Source organism: Rhipicephalus sanguineus, unplaced genomic scaffold (assembly GCF_013339695.2).
Source record: "Rhipicephalus sanguineus isolate Rsan-2018 unplaced genomic scaffold, BIME_Rsan_1.4 Seq680, whole genome shotgun sequence".
In the NCBI taxonomy this organism is placed as follows: Eukaryota; Metazoa; Arthropoda; class Arachnida; order Ixodida; family Ixodidae; genus Rhipicephalus; species Rhipicephalus sanguineus.
Window position 1 is genome coordinate 44,868 of NW_023615756.1, and position 15,134 is coordinate 60,001.

General features: G+C 47.3%; 1 protein-coding gene across 1 annotated transcript in view; it reads right to left on the reverse strand.

Moving 5' to 3' along the window:
* LOC119378082 (nucleolin) overlaps window positions 1-14,153 on the reverse strand; it is a gene marked incomplete at its 5' end in the record, with an annotated part of 37,185 nt that extends 23,032 nt beyond the window's left edge. Inside the window, 2 exon segments of the mRNA XM_037647325.2 lie at window positions 13,275-13,403; window positions 13,974-14,153. Coding sequence (XP_037503253.1) covers window positions 13,275-13,403; window positions 13,974-14,153 — 309 coding nt within the window.
* Window positions 14,154-15,134: the final 981 nt, after the last annotated feature.

Below are 15,134 nucleotides of genomic sequence, written 5' to 3' on the forward strand. Positions count from 1 at the left end.
GGATCCTAACTCGGACAAAGAGTGTATGACAACACGAGTGCTACAACATCAACTAGCCCAACGTCATTCTCTTTTGGCGTTTGAGGGTTTGCGTTCTAAGATGTTTCTGTGGCTAGGCCTGATCTGCGCCCCTGTTTGTTGCTTGGCGTGCAAGGCCTGACGTGCTGAAGTTGCTCCAACGCCGCCTGTTACAGGTGTGCCGCCGGAACTAAAGAAATGTGGCAACTACAAGGCCCTGACAATGGCGAAAAAAGCAGCGATTATTCACCAGGAGGAAGGCGGCCGACCTCAATCCGAAATTGCTTGAGTGTGTTCACCGAGTTAGGCAATAAGATCATCCGTCAGCTAATCGAACCAGCGCATGTGGACAGTGACTGCCGAAATGACGTGCCTCCCACACCACAGCCATCAAATGCGAATTTAGCGTAAGCCGTTGCAGTGCTACTGCGGACCCACAGGGGTGGCCAAACATTAGCTGAAATACAGGCCGACTTGGTCGGGCGTAAGCGTGCACGTGTAGAAGCGCATTGACAAGTTTTTCCCAGCCACTGGGCCTATAAAGGTGCTTTTTAGGGGCGAAGCTCCCTAAGGCGGCACCCGTTCGTCCCTCGTAGTCGTAGTCGTAGTAGTCGTAGTGCGTAACCAGTCTTACGGTTTGACCTCCAAGGTGGTGCCGGTGGGAGATTTTTCCTGTGCGTTGTTGAACAATAAAAAATTCGCAGCGTGCGCGTTAACTAAAAGCCGAATTCTTCTGCCTCTCATTCCCCATTAGCAGCCATTGGCATGTTCCAGTAGGAAACGTTAGTAGAAGTAGAAGTGTAAGTGTTAGCTAAAAGCCGACTACTTCTGTCTCTCATTCCCATTAGCAGCCATTGTTTACCTCCAAGGTAGTGCCTGGTGAGATTTCTCCTGTGCGTGATTAAACAATAAAAATTTTGTTCAAAACGCCGTTGATTGAAGAAATAAACCAACGAAAGACACCAGATGTTTTGTAAAAGCAAAACGAAAGAAAGCCAGATGTTTCTAAAGCAAAACGAAAAGACTCCAGCTGCTTAACGAAAGACGCCAGATGTTTTCTAAAGCAATGGTTTTCTAAACAATGAAAATTCACAGTGTACATGTAAAATTAAAGTGAGCTGCAAGTCGTCATAACTCATCGAACCTTTAGTATAAACGCGCCCAATCTCACGTCGGTGATGATGTACTGGGCAGAATTCACGGAAGATTCACGGTTTACCGATGAACCTCCGCAGCTTCGCCCACTCATCATCATTCACTCCGTGGATATGCTGTGATTTTTTTCTGATGAATCCTTCTTTTCGGACTCCCGACTATTCGGACTTTTTGGCGGTTCCCGCCGAGTCCGAATATACTGTCACAGTGACTGTATTACTGCACCATTTCAAAAAAATTCTCACAGCCACGTATTTGTTGTAGACTTACACGCAACTGCAACTTGCCCATTTCGACCTCTAAGTGGTTTCGGGGCCCTTCAAGACCAGTCGAACCAGTTTATAACAAACTCAAAAGTGCCGCGAAAAATGGCAGTTATATCAGCAGTTTGTTGTAAATGGACTTGCCCTCAAAAACAAGCATTTAGTGAACAAGCCGCTTTTTCTTTCTGCGCACTTTTATTGAGAAATGCTAACAACCCCTCCGGTGTCACGTTAAGCCTTTTCGCTTTGTGAAGTGACGCCCGCTGCGCTTCACCAGTTGTCGCCTAATAAAACACGAAGTACACGTGGTATATGCTCACTGTTTCGCGGTGCCCGTGCCGCTCAACACCAGCGAGCTACTTCCGTTTCCACGAAGCGACGCGCACTTTATCTCGCACGGCGCGGCGGCGGCGAACTTGCGAACGGCAGCATCGCGCTTGTACTGCTCGTACCGCCGTCAATCCGAACAGTTTAAGCCACACGTACAGCCGCACAGATAGCTGCAGATGACTGTGATCAGGTTGTCGGCAATAAGTCATAATGGCACGCTCATCCCCGGTCGCCACATCGCCTTCGCTCTCTTCTGATGCTTATCCATGAAGGCATCGCCGCAATCACGCGGAAGTCGTAATCATTGATCGACCGGTCTATGCCGTTACCAAAAAACGAGACATTTTGCAGCACATTGTGCCGTCGACGCAGTTAACTTTCATGCGCCGAAAAGTTATCGCGGTCATCGCTTACCGCATTATGCGACTTCTTGCGAAGCTCCTTAGTGTGTGGGTCGTTCCCTCCCTGTAGTAGTAGTGGTAGTATGCATCTAGCCAGCTCTCTAGTTTAATGAATTGCTCACTAGATGGCGTTTCATGTATTTCTTAGAGTTGCTGTTTAAAGATAACAGATGGCGCTTGTATAATGCGAATGGCGCATGTCATTGGATGCCTGCGATGGTAAAAGGCGTTTGCTCTTGGTGAGCTTTCTCTTTCGCTCGGAGTCGCCGGATGGAGGCAGACAAGGCGCTCGCTCTTTGCACGCTTTCTCTTTTGCTCGGAGTCGCCGGATGGAGGCAGACAAGGCACTCACTCTTGGCGCGCTTTCTCTTTCGCTCGGGAGCAGACACTTTCCCTGCATTTCACCAATCACAAAGCGGTGATAATGAAGGGACCACGTAAACTAACAGCACAATAAAAGTTTGATGTTTAATATATACACGTTTCACACTCTTTATATGATGTACAGTCGAACCCGTTTATAACGAACTCGAAAGTGCTGCGAAAACTGGTCGTTATATCAGTAGTTTGTTGTAAATGGACTTGCCCTCAAAAACATGCATTTAGCGACCAAGGCGCTTTTTTTTTTCTGCGCATTTTTATTGAAAAGTGCTAAACCTCCTGCGGTGAGAAGTTAGGCCTTTTCGCGTTGTGAAGCGAGGCCCGCTGCATGCACGAGTGAATTAAACCGCCTTTGCAGTGAACCGACACCGTTTCATTGAACCACGGTACCGCTATGTGGAGCCGATCATCCCTGGCTAGTTGCGTGCAGCGCGTCGCCTACTCGGCTCACGCCATCACTGCCGGGCCGCTTGCACTTGTACGCGCATTTGTGTGCTGTTGGTGCCCGCTTCACTTCGGAGCGTGCACGGGTTCGGCGAGTGGCCTGTTCGTTCAACGTGGCGAAGACAAGCATTTTGCAAGCAACGCGCACTATACGTCTCCGCGATGCTCTGACGGCCCTACATGACAGGCGCGGCGCGCTTGGGTTGCCGCCTAATAAAATCCGCTGTATACGCTTGTAAGTGCATCAACGTTTCTCGGTGCCTGTGTCGCTCAACACCAGCGAGCTAGTTTCATTTACACGAAGCGACTTGCAAGGCGCGGCAGAAGCGAACTTTCGAACGGCAATGGCATCGCGCGCTTGTACTGCTTGTACCGCCGTTACCAGTTTACGCCACACGTGCAGCCGAGCAGATAGCTGCAGATGACTGTGATAAGGGTGTCGGCGATAAATCATAGCGGCACGTTCATCGCCGCCCGCCACGTTGCCTTCGCTCTCTTCTGATGCTTATCCGTGAAGGAATCGCCACAATCGCGCGGAAGTCGTAATCATTGATCGGCCAGTCTCTGCCATTACCGAAAAGATAAAAGACATTTTGCAGCACATTGTGACGTCGACGCAGTGAACATTTAAGCGCTGAAAGGTTATCGCGGTCATCGCTTATTGCATTTTATGGATTCTTGCGTTCCAAGGCATAGGTTCATCGTAGGCGGTCGTAGCTGCAGAGAACGGCGCCAGGAAAGGTTGCCGTGCGAAAGCTGACTGCAAGGCTTTATGCTGCCTACTATTTCTTTCTTTCTTTCTTTTTTTTTTTTTGTTCCCCACTGCCATTCTGCCACTGAAGAAACGACCGGAAAGCGAGCGACCTCGCTCGTAGCGTCCGAAAGCAGCGCGTGCGGTGCTCGCCGATATCGGGTATCTTCGGCACGACTAAACTGGACCGGGGCACGCGCGAGCGCGCCTCTCATGCTTTAGAAGGCCTACTTTAACATTTTTTCGCGTCGTATACGGCATATTTTTACCGCGACCGTGTCTGAAGCGTTCGTTGTAAAAGTAGGAGGCTTTGAAAAATGTTCACTATATGTGGACGCAATTTCAATGGGTAGCATAGGAAAATCGTAAGTGTACCGAAATATGGTCGTTGTAACCGATAGATCGTTGTATCTGGGATCGTTATAAGCGGTTCGACTGTACTGGGCAAATTTCACGGAAGAGTTTCGCGGTTTACCGATGATTCCCTCCAGAGCTTCGCCACACTCATCATCATTCACCCCATGCATATGCTGTGATTTTTTTTATTCCTCACTGCCATTCTGCCACTGAAGAAATGACTTGAAAGTGAGCGACCTCGCTCGCAGCGTCCGAAATCAGCGTGCGGTGCTCGCCGATCTAGGGTATCTTCTTAACGAGTAAACTGGAGCGGGGCACGCGTGAGCGCACGCCTTTCTCATGCTTTAAAAGAACTGTTTTAATTTTTTTTTGCTTTGTATAAGCCATATTTTTACCGCGACTGTGTATGAAGCGTTCGTTGTAAAAGTAGGAGGCTTTGAAAAATGTTCGCTATATATGGACGCAATTTCAATGGGTAGCGTAGGAAAATCGTAAGTGCACTGAAATGTGGTCGTTATAACCGATAGATCGTTATAAGTGAGTTCGACTGTAATGAACACTTAAACCTGCCTATAAAAAACCTCCCTACAACAAATTCCTCTACGTTAGGAAGTTTTTCTACTCCCCGCCATTACTCCATAGAAGCATATGTATTTGCAACCTCGATGTAACAAAGTGGCAGCACGGGACAAACTTCATGCAGCGAATTTTCGCCGCCGACAACCTAGAGATTTTGCCTCGAATTTTGTCATTTTGGTACGAGCGGGAGCCACATGCATCTTCTGTGGTTGCCCCGCCGACGACAGAGCGTCAACATTGCGCACTTGAAGCCCCGGCAACTGCGAGGCAAGAGCAAGCGCTCGTTTGTGTGTGGGTGTGCGCGAGGCGACCCACACACAAAAACGAGCACTTGCGCGAGGCAACTGCGGCAAGGCTACCTCTCGCTTCACAGCGCGCGGCTTTAGACGGTTAGGCCATGAACAGTAGTCTTTCAGCCTGCTAACGACAAGCTATTTATATACACCATTTACTTCGGCATGCTTTCTTAGTCACCACATAAATGGCGCTATGTGCACACGTTGCCCGCGCCTGCGAACACCGTTGCTCTTCGCCCTACAGGGCGTGGTCGCCTTCATGCGCTTATCTCGAGGAAAGAAGGTGGCGGCCGGTGGGCTGGAGCGGAGGGCTGTATGTTTTGTAGTTTTCCCTCGATGTCCGTGTTGAAGTCACAGAGCGTACGAAGGTCACTTCGCTCGCAGCAGCGGCCACGTTTGCAAAAGGAGCGCGCTGTTCAAACAGAAATAAGTAGAGCTGTGTGAATAGCAAAATTTTGAGTTCGAAGCGAATTCGAATATTGGAAGTGCGAGTGCGAATCGAATATTTTTCTAATATTTCTAGAATATTTTTCGAATACTTCGAAGCGAAATTGCAGAAAAAAAAAGTTAGAGAGGATTCCTAAGCTTATTCTTATGAGATAGCAACATGAAAGTGTTTCTTTTCGCTAGGCTGATGAAGCACTGGCGGTGTGGTGTTTCATAGTTGTCTTATCAAGAATGAGGCAATGTAGGGGCCAAATTCTATTTACCGTATTTACTCGAATCTAACGCGCCCCTTTTTTTTGGCGAGTCGAAAAATCGCATGCGCGTTAGAATCGAGTACCGGAAAAGAAAAAAACTCTGTTATCGTATTGCCATCGGCATTTCAAAATGGCCGCCTCCTACGCGCCTCGGCCATTTCTGCCATTGTTTCAGTTCGTATGTGTGCAGAGGAATTTGTCATCCCGTTCTGCATTCGCATCGGTGGCATGGAAGTGCCCACTCTAAATACTCGACGAGTGCACCACGCTGTCGCATTTAAAAGAAAAGTTATTACATGTGCAGAGACGAACGAAAATCGGGCCGCATCGCGGTCGTTCGGAGTTGCCGAAACGTGCATGCAAGACTGGCGCAAACAGAAGCAGAAGATTGTTTTACAGCAAAGCTTCACGAAAAAGTATCTGTCGACAAAAGCGGGGCCGGTTTGCCGAAATAGAAGAGCGTTCACAGCGACAAGGAGTTGTCCGACAGCGACGAAGACTGATCCATTACGCGACTCGTATCGCTGCCGTAGTGGTGACAGTTTCAGCGGCAAGGACCGCCGTTTGACTTCGTGCTTTCTTTTTTTTTTTGAAACTTTAGTTCTTTAAAACCCAAATACTTGTTCTTCTGAATGTGCAAAGGTGGACTCCTACGGACTTCTTTTGTTCATTTCTCTCACAAAAAATGGGTGCGCGTTAGAATTGATGTTGTACTTTTTTTTTTGTCGCGGAAAACGGGGGCGCGTTACAATCGAGGGCGCGGTAGAATAGAGTAAATACGGTATGTACATGATTTGGTGCAGCCAAAGTGTTGCCGACAACACTTTACACGTGAAAGGCAAAGATGCCATTTCGTCAGCCTCTCCTCCTCTTTCAACTTCTGTGGAAGCCCAACTGATAGGGCGGACAAGGGTGTGCTCCCTTCAAGTCCGCAGTTCCAAATCTACCTCGAAAACGTCGACACAGTGGAACCTCGTTAATGCGTACCTGCCGGGAACACCGCATAACTACGCACTAAACGGTAGTACGCATTAACCACCAAGTAAAAATTTGCATATCCTCGCATACGCCATCGCCGCCAGCAAAGAAATAAATACAGTGCCACAGTAAATATTGCCTAAAGTACCCACTGCAAAGCCTATTCTTTCTTTTTGCCAAACTGGAGGAAAGATTCTGGTACTCTTGCACGACCGACCAATAGTGCAGATAGCGCGTGGTGGCGACGCCAAGGAGCATTTCGGAACTATTACAGGGTCCGGTATACGCAGTGACCAGCGTAGTGACAGAACAGACAGTGTCGGCTTTCCGTGATATATGTGTGTGCGTGTGTACTGCACTCTGCTACTAAATGAAATCTGACACAGTTCCAGTGAAACGCGGTACTGCTGCGTGGAGCCGACCGTCTCCTGGCTAGTTGCGTGCAGTGCGCCGCCTTCCCGGCTCACGCAGTCAATGCCGTGCCGCAGGGCCGCTTGCTGTACCGCATGCGCGCATTTGTCCGTGGGAGTGTTCTTTGTACCCACTTCGCTCCAGACCGTGCACAGATGCGGTGATGAGCCCAGATGAGCTTGTTCGGTTAACGCGGCGATGACGCGGCATCGCCGCAATCGCGCGGAAGTCGGAATCTGTGATCAACCGATCACCGATCCTGCAAGCGATGCGCACTCCGCGACGCTCTAGCGATCCTGGCAGCGGACGGAAGCGCGTTTGGGTGGTCGCCCAATAAAAGCGTGCAGTATGGTTACAACAGCGCTAAGCTTGCTGTACCGCACGCGTGCGTTTAGCGTGATAGCGTCTATGCAAAGAGGTTTCTCGTCGTCCACGACCAGCAACGCTCAACTCCGCAACAGCGAGCTGCTTTCGTTTCTACAAAGCGGCGCGCGCTTGAACACGGCCCCGCGCAACGAGGCGGCAGCGATCGGCGGCCCAGCGCGTTCAGGTATTAAAAGCGTGCAGTAGGCTTAAAGTAGTGCTGCGCCGCACGCATGCCCGAGCAGATATCTGAAGATACTTATATAATTTGTGATAAGGTTGTTGGCGATAAGTCATGCTGGCGCGTTCGTCGGTGGCCGCCGCCTCACCTTCGTTCTTTCCCGATGCTTACCCGCAAGAGCATCGCCGCAATCGCGCGGAAGTCGGAATCGGTGATCAACCGATCTACACACTTTTCGAAAAGACTGAAAACCTTTGGCGGCACATTGTGGCGTTGGGAAGTTCAGCGGCGCAGTAAAATTTCATGGCACAAAACGTTATCGCGGTACGCAGGGTACGCACTAACCGGTAGGCGTAGAGTGAAGCACTACGGCGTAAGCGGTCAGTGAATGCATTAGGCTCTATGAGACTCGATCGGGGATTCGTCGCAACTACGTCTTAACCGTTAGTACGCTTAAAGCGGGTACGTATTAACGAGGTTCGACTGTATATAAGAGCATCTGAAATTTTGGATGCTAAAAAGCTTTGGCTTCCCATTTTTCGGACTTCCTGCCCAAATTTCAGGTCCAAAAGAGCATTAACTGAGCCCCTACCTCTGACACATCTTTCATCTCCATGTTGGAACCAGCGGTTTCTTGAGTTAATACATCTGCGACCGTAGCAGAGCTTTAAAGGCAGCTTTGCCGCAATACCGGAGTGTGATGAGGTGAAGCATACTGAAAATTTAGGGACCACTTCCAATCGTACATTGACTGTCTCGGGCAAAGTTCGACCGTAATGGAGCTTGAAAGGCAGCTTTGCCCCAATACCGGGGTGTGATGAGGTGAAGCATATTAAAAAAATCTAGGGACCACTTCCAATCGGACGTTGACTGTGTCTCGGGAAAATTCGGCCGTAACGGAGCTTGAAAGGCAGCTTTGCCGCAATACCGAGGTGTGGTAAGGTGAAGCTTATTGAAAATCTAGGGACCACTTCCAATCGGACGTTGACTGTCTTGGCATAGTTCGACCATAACGGAGCTTTAAAGGCAGCTTTGCCGCAATACGAGAGTGTAATGAGGTGAAGCATATTAAAAATCTGAAGGGGTAACTTTCAATCGGACGTTGACTGTATTTGTTTTTGGGGAGTTCGAATAGTAAAATTCCAGTGCAAATCGAATTGAATAGCAAACACTACTAGAAAAATATTCGAAATTTCGAATATTCGCACACCCCTAGAAATAAGTAACAACTGTGACAATTAGTTCGCGCTCGTCCTGTGTGTACCTGTTCGTTCGTTTCGTGCGTCCTGCTTTATGTTTGAGCAGTGCGCTTCAAGTGTCGAGCTGTGACGCATTAGTTTGCGCTCATCCTGTTGTGTTCTTTTCGTGCGTCCTTTGGGCTGGCAATTTCAAGCTGCTTTCCGTTCTTCGAGTTACATTCCAATTTATTGCTATCGCATTCATTACCTCGCCGTTGCGGCGAAACTGTGACGTTTGTCAAAAAGCTGCCAGAGCACAATCTCTGAGGCCATAGTCTCTGAACTGCGCTTCATTAACTTGACATCAGCTTTTCCGCAGATTCGGCTCTCTAACAGCTTTTTCCTGTTTCTGCTTTTTGGTATACATAAACCCTTCCGGATTATACCTTCCATGCGAACGCTCATCTTCAGTAGTGAGCTTTCGCACCGCACATGGAGAGCGCTTTTCCGAATATTCCGTGGTATCTTGTGCCGTTCGCTCTTCGTTTTTGATGCCGTGCGCACCGCGTGCGCGGTTTCACTGTATGCACATGGAGCAGCCCCTGACAACGTGCAGCTTTGCAATTCTTCTCTCTCTTTTTTTTCTTCTCTGCCACGTCTTCAGTAGGACTGCACCATCACTACCGAAGAGATGTCAGATTAGGCGCTTTAAAAAACGACAAGCCTCTGGGTGCAACTATCACCACGTAGTGGGTCCAGCGCTCGATCACATCAGCACACAGAACTGGCATTTCCACGCGGTTCGCGAGCAGCCAAGTGGTAGACTGCTGGAAGGAACGCGGCAAAAAAAGAAAAAAGAAAAAAAAAGAAAAAAAAAAGGCGGCAGCTATGATGTCATCATAACTTGTTGCAGCATGGTCACGTGGCGGAAGTAGCGGGGTCACTGAGGGTCACCTTTGAGGGTGTCAATTGCTCATGCAAACTTCAAAATTCATTTAAAATACCTTCCAAGCTATATTCGCGGTTGATGTTTTGCAGATGATATAAGCATGTTCACAGGAATCGATCCCGCAGGCTATCTCGGTGCAAAATTTTGTGTCAGTACCCCTTTAAGAGGAGACACTGGTCTCGAAACGAAAAGTTTTATTATTGGAGATATTGTAATGAAATTGGGTGTGTATATGTATTTCTTCCTCCTGTTTTCAAAAATATAATTAGTTTTCATGTACTTCAATTAGTTATCAAATTGTGAGAGCATAAGTGAAATCTAATTAGGTAATTTCTTACGGGTCATTAAGACACTTTCCCTCAGTATTTTTAGGTTCTGTTTAAGATGCAGCTGTAGCCAAAGACCTGCCATGTGGAGCTATGCTATTTATATTGTCACTGAGATATATCATCATATAAGAACTTTCAATTGTATTGACATTGTGTAATCTGAAATGCAATTAGCTCACATTATTGTTCACAAAATTTCATATGTTCATCTTAGCCACAAAAAAATAGCATAGCTCCACAGTCCTATTTCTTACGAATTCAACGGTATAAAATTTATCAAAATTACCTTACAAAAACATAATGAAAGATCCGTAAGGCTGGTCAAGTTGGCAAAAAATGTGAAGCTGAGAAAATCGCGTTTGAAGATTGACACGCACTGTATAAATTTCTAAAAGGAACCTTTAACCATAAATTTTATTCACATGTTCCCCATCTGTTTCCCTTCAAAACAAAACAGAAAGTGTCTTGTTCCACCCAAGGAATCATATCTAAAAAAATTTTCCAATGTGCAAAGCATGATCAAAACCCCACCATGACAAGCGGCTGGGGGGTTCTGGAAAAGCCATGGGGTATGAGGCTCAAGCGACTGGCTGCTCATGTCTTTTCAGTCTTTAGGAAGAACCTTCTAGATGTTAGGCAGCATGTTACCCTGGGTAATAGGTTGCTATGCTTGAGAGAATACCTTCAAAGTAGTCCAGGACTGTAATCTTCAGTTGCACCCGTTTTGTGTCTCCTTGCAAGAGTCTTTTTTGTGTTGGTGCTCTTCAGATGAGTTGCATTTGCCTTGCGTAAACGCAGAGAGTCTTTTTCTAGGCTGTGGTCCCAGGGCACAGCCGAGACAAAAGTTTGAGTAAACAACATGGTCAATTACAAGGCCAGTGTAGAGCTCAATGATGCAGCCCACACCTATGTGTGAGCTCCGACCTCGCGTCATCCATGAGCCGTCGAACACAACATCGATGTTCCCTATGGGGTTCAGGAAGTCTGTATACAGCTCTTTTATTACTGCCACACTAGCAGCTTCACTTTCAGTCGCTGTGTTTTCGCAGGCTTTCACTAAACTTTTTAGGTGTCCCTGAAACGTCTTGTGGTGCAAGCCTCGGTGCGAAAGGTTCATACACGCACAAAAGTCCGAAAGGGCAGTAACACCTTTGCCTATCATCTGTATCCCCTTCATGGCCCTCATGTTGACTTCGAAGGGAGTGATGGTGGCAGTTCCGCTCACTCTCGGAGAAGAAAATTGCTTCTTCTCGAAATCACAACTGCTGCAAGAAAAAATAAGCTTTACCGCAAGGCCGTACTCCTTGTCGGTTGCCTTCCTCACGCTGAGACTTTTTGCGTCGCATTTGTCGCACTTCGCTTGTGCAAAAAAGTTATTCAAAACTTTCATATCGACGAGCAAAAAATCGGTCCCGGCGTCACCGGTCTGGCACTCCGCGCTTACTCCAAGAAGGTCGAACTTGCGCTGGGTAGCCGACTTTCCAGACAGAACGGTCTTCGTTTGCGCCGATCTCTCAACTCGCTGCGCCTGCTCCGCCGTTGAGTAGTACGCGGCATCAACCCGAAGTGTTTCGCTAGTCGAACTTGGTCCCACGGTGTCGTCAGTTGAAGTTCCCGGCAGGTCCAAAGGGTCCGGCCGCGACTCCAACTCCGCTGCCGACGGTGCACTTGTAGCCGGCGCCTTCTTGTTCCAAGCCCGTTTTTTACGGCTTCCAAAAGCTCGTTGCGTCGATGGTTTCAGACGAGAGTCTCCAGGCATCTCGATCGCGTGGAAAAACTACCGGCACAAAGTAGAGACACGGTCCGTCGAGAAACACGCACGATCGCAAAAGCAGGCGCACACAAACGGACAGCCACGGCGGAGAACCAAACACAAAGAAAAAAAAAATGACGTGTCGGTCGCGCCAGCCAATGGGAGACTCGGAAAGGCGCGCTTGAAAAGCGCGCCGCGTGAGAGCCAATCAGCGGCCTGGAAACGACCTTCAGAAAACCCGCGACGGCGGCCGTTCTGCTTGAGCGACGCCATTTTGAGATGGCGCAAAATGTGCACAAAGAAAACAGCTTCAAATCTGGCCCAAGATGGCGGCGCTCGGCCCGCTGCAACGCTCATGGCGCGCGCGGGAAGTTCGAACAAATTTCGTCCTTTTGGGGACATTTTAGTGCTGCCGGGGTGCTTTGAAAGCCGATTTTATCGCGTTTCCCGACCGAATTTAGCGTTAGCAATTTGAGAGTAGGTGCTCAGAAGTACAAACGCCTCGAAAATAAGCTTTGCGAAAAATCGATTTTTTGACCATTTTTGACCGTTCCAAGACCCGCGTCTCCCCTTAAGAAGGCATTTCATCGTGTACATGCTGCAGCATCACATTCGCTGCTCTTGCTTATGGCGAATTCCATTGGCAGATTCGAAGCACTTCCGGTAGCAGTTCTTCTGCTCCATTCGGAGCAAGTCTGTTCCATTGGCAGATTGAGAGTGCGCCCTGTGTTTCATTGGCAGATCCGGAGCAGCTGCACCGCCATATTCACTCCACAGAGCAGCTCTCTCTACTTTGCGAAAAGCGGCGGATTCGACAGTTAGTCGCAAGCTCCCCGCGCGTCCGTAGAGCGTGGCGTACCGCATACGCAGTGCAATGCGCTGTTTGACCCCACCCGTTCTCTCCGCTCGCGCCCGTGAAGGCGAAAACGGCATGAAACGAGAGGAATGCTGGCCGTTTGTGAAGCAGATGTGTGCTAGCGCCCCCAGCACTTGTGTTCGATTGGCAGATTTCCTTCGGTTGCTCTCCGCCGGAGTGGAGCGCTGCGGCGCAGAGTTCGTCGGCAACTCCGAATCCGCCAATGGCATTCACCACTAGTATTCTAGCACCATTTCAGAATTTTCACGTGACTTTTGACAATGTGCGTAAATAGGTTATTCCAAAGATTTAATAACGGAGCCAATTAAATGAAAGGCTAACATCGACAACGATTAATCATTGTGCGGGACACTTCACTGAATGATTAATCCTTCCTCGATTTCACCATCCCTATATGGATAATAGAATTCCTACCTTTCTTTTGAACTCTGGCACTCTAGCGCATGTTTCCACACAAGCTGTGTCTTTTTTTTCTTGCAATTTTAAGAATACCTTCAACATTACTTTTCCATCCCTTCAGCACACCCATCAATTTAACACTATAAAATGGCACGAGAATAAATAAAATCTAACTCTTACCATCATCCAAGTCACTATCATCCTCTTCATCATCATCGTCATCGTCCTCGCTCCCTTCTTCTAAAGAAGCTCCTTTTGCTGCAGGCTTCTGTTTCGCCTTGGCCTTTCCAGCTGCCACCAATTGGGGTACTGCAATATAACATCACCTAAACTTTCCTTCGCTTCATATGCTTGAGTAGAACAAAAACTGGTCGTATCAATTGATTCCCCTTTCATTGAAATAAATAAATATATATATATATATATATATATACTTGGTAGATTGCAGTGCGAAAGCTAACATGTATTTACAGTTGCCAACCAATTTATTCAGACAAGGAATCCACAAAACTGAAAGACATCCAGCAGTACACGTGCAAACTTTTGGCAAACTGCCAGTGGTTGCTGGCTGGTCACCACAGTGAGCTTTCCTAGTCAAAACCGACTCAGTTGTGTACCTTAGTGGAAGGGTTTGTCACTTTTTTTCACGGCTGTGTCATCGGATCAATCTTAGGTGGCAAGTCAGCTACAAAAACCTATTGACTGCTGTCAGGCTAATCACGATCTACTTTTAGCCTCAGAGGCTAAATTCCTGCAACTTTTCTACCTTTGTTTACACAGTTGTGTTAGCATGCTCATATAAGAATTTCCTGTGCAATGCACGAAAATTCCACAATGAGTTCCCCTCAAGCTCTGGAACGAAAAACAACCACTACCTACCTTCATCATCATCTTCACCACTAAGGCCCTCACTGTCATCTAGCTCCTCATCATCAAGGCTGTCTTCATCCAAATCATCATCCTCATCATCGACATCTTCATCGTCTACTTCAAGGTCGTCCTCTTCAGAGTCTGCCTCAGGTGCTGGAACCTTCGGTTTCTTGTTTGGAGTTGCAGAAACTAGAGAAGGAAATGAAGCACAATAAGCATAAAACCAGTGTTGGCAGATGTTAGTGACATGCCCCAAGAACAACCTATCAATGTAGACAAAAAAAAAGCCAGCATTGTCATTTTACTGACAAGTACCTGTGGCAGTCATACGTGACACAGAAAACCTTTATTCAAAGCTTGCCTGACAGCCAGATCAAGCACCAAATCATTGGCTGTGCATTTTGGGGAATTCACCACTCTTCAAGCTTCTCTAATGCTTTGTTGCTATTTTCAATGTGAGCTTTCTCTTTCCTTTTTTGCAATACTCAATACCACTGCTCTTCATGTATCACAAACGAACCATATAGAGATATGCAATTACTAACCCACCCCCCTCCTTCTAGACTATAATCTGCTTGTTTACACTAAACATTCGCTCACTCCTCAATTCACCATAGCTGAGGATGAAGAACATAGCAATCCCAAAGAAAAAAGCACTGATAAAAACTATCCATGTCAATCAGGCAGATAAATTACTATAATTTCATGCCTCTCCTTTTTATGAAACATACCGTGCATACTATGACATACCCCATGTAAAATGCATCCATTGTAAGTTTGGCACTGTGCTATACCACCCCCATCACTGTAAAGTTCATCTCCCTTCCATATTATAAGCTCAAGCAAGGGTCACATGAAGGACATGTGAAAAGGAAGAGACTCTAATACCCGTGCCACACGGGCACAAGAAACGACATTCAGTAGTTAAGCCATTAGGTTGTTGAATTGCTTTTTTTTTTGGCCGAGCGGCCACACGTCTAAATTTGATGGCATTTGACCTGATCATGTCAATAACAGTGACTTTTGAAATGAGCAAATTTAGTGTAATAATAAAATATAAACACACATTTTAACAACTCTACTCTGCATTCATGAATAGTGAAATGTACAAGTGAGCATATTACGGCTTCATTAGCTTGAGTTTGTTCCTGTCTTTTTACAATATTGCAG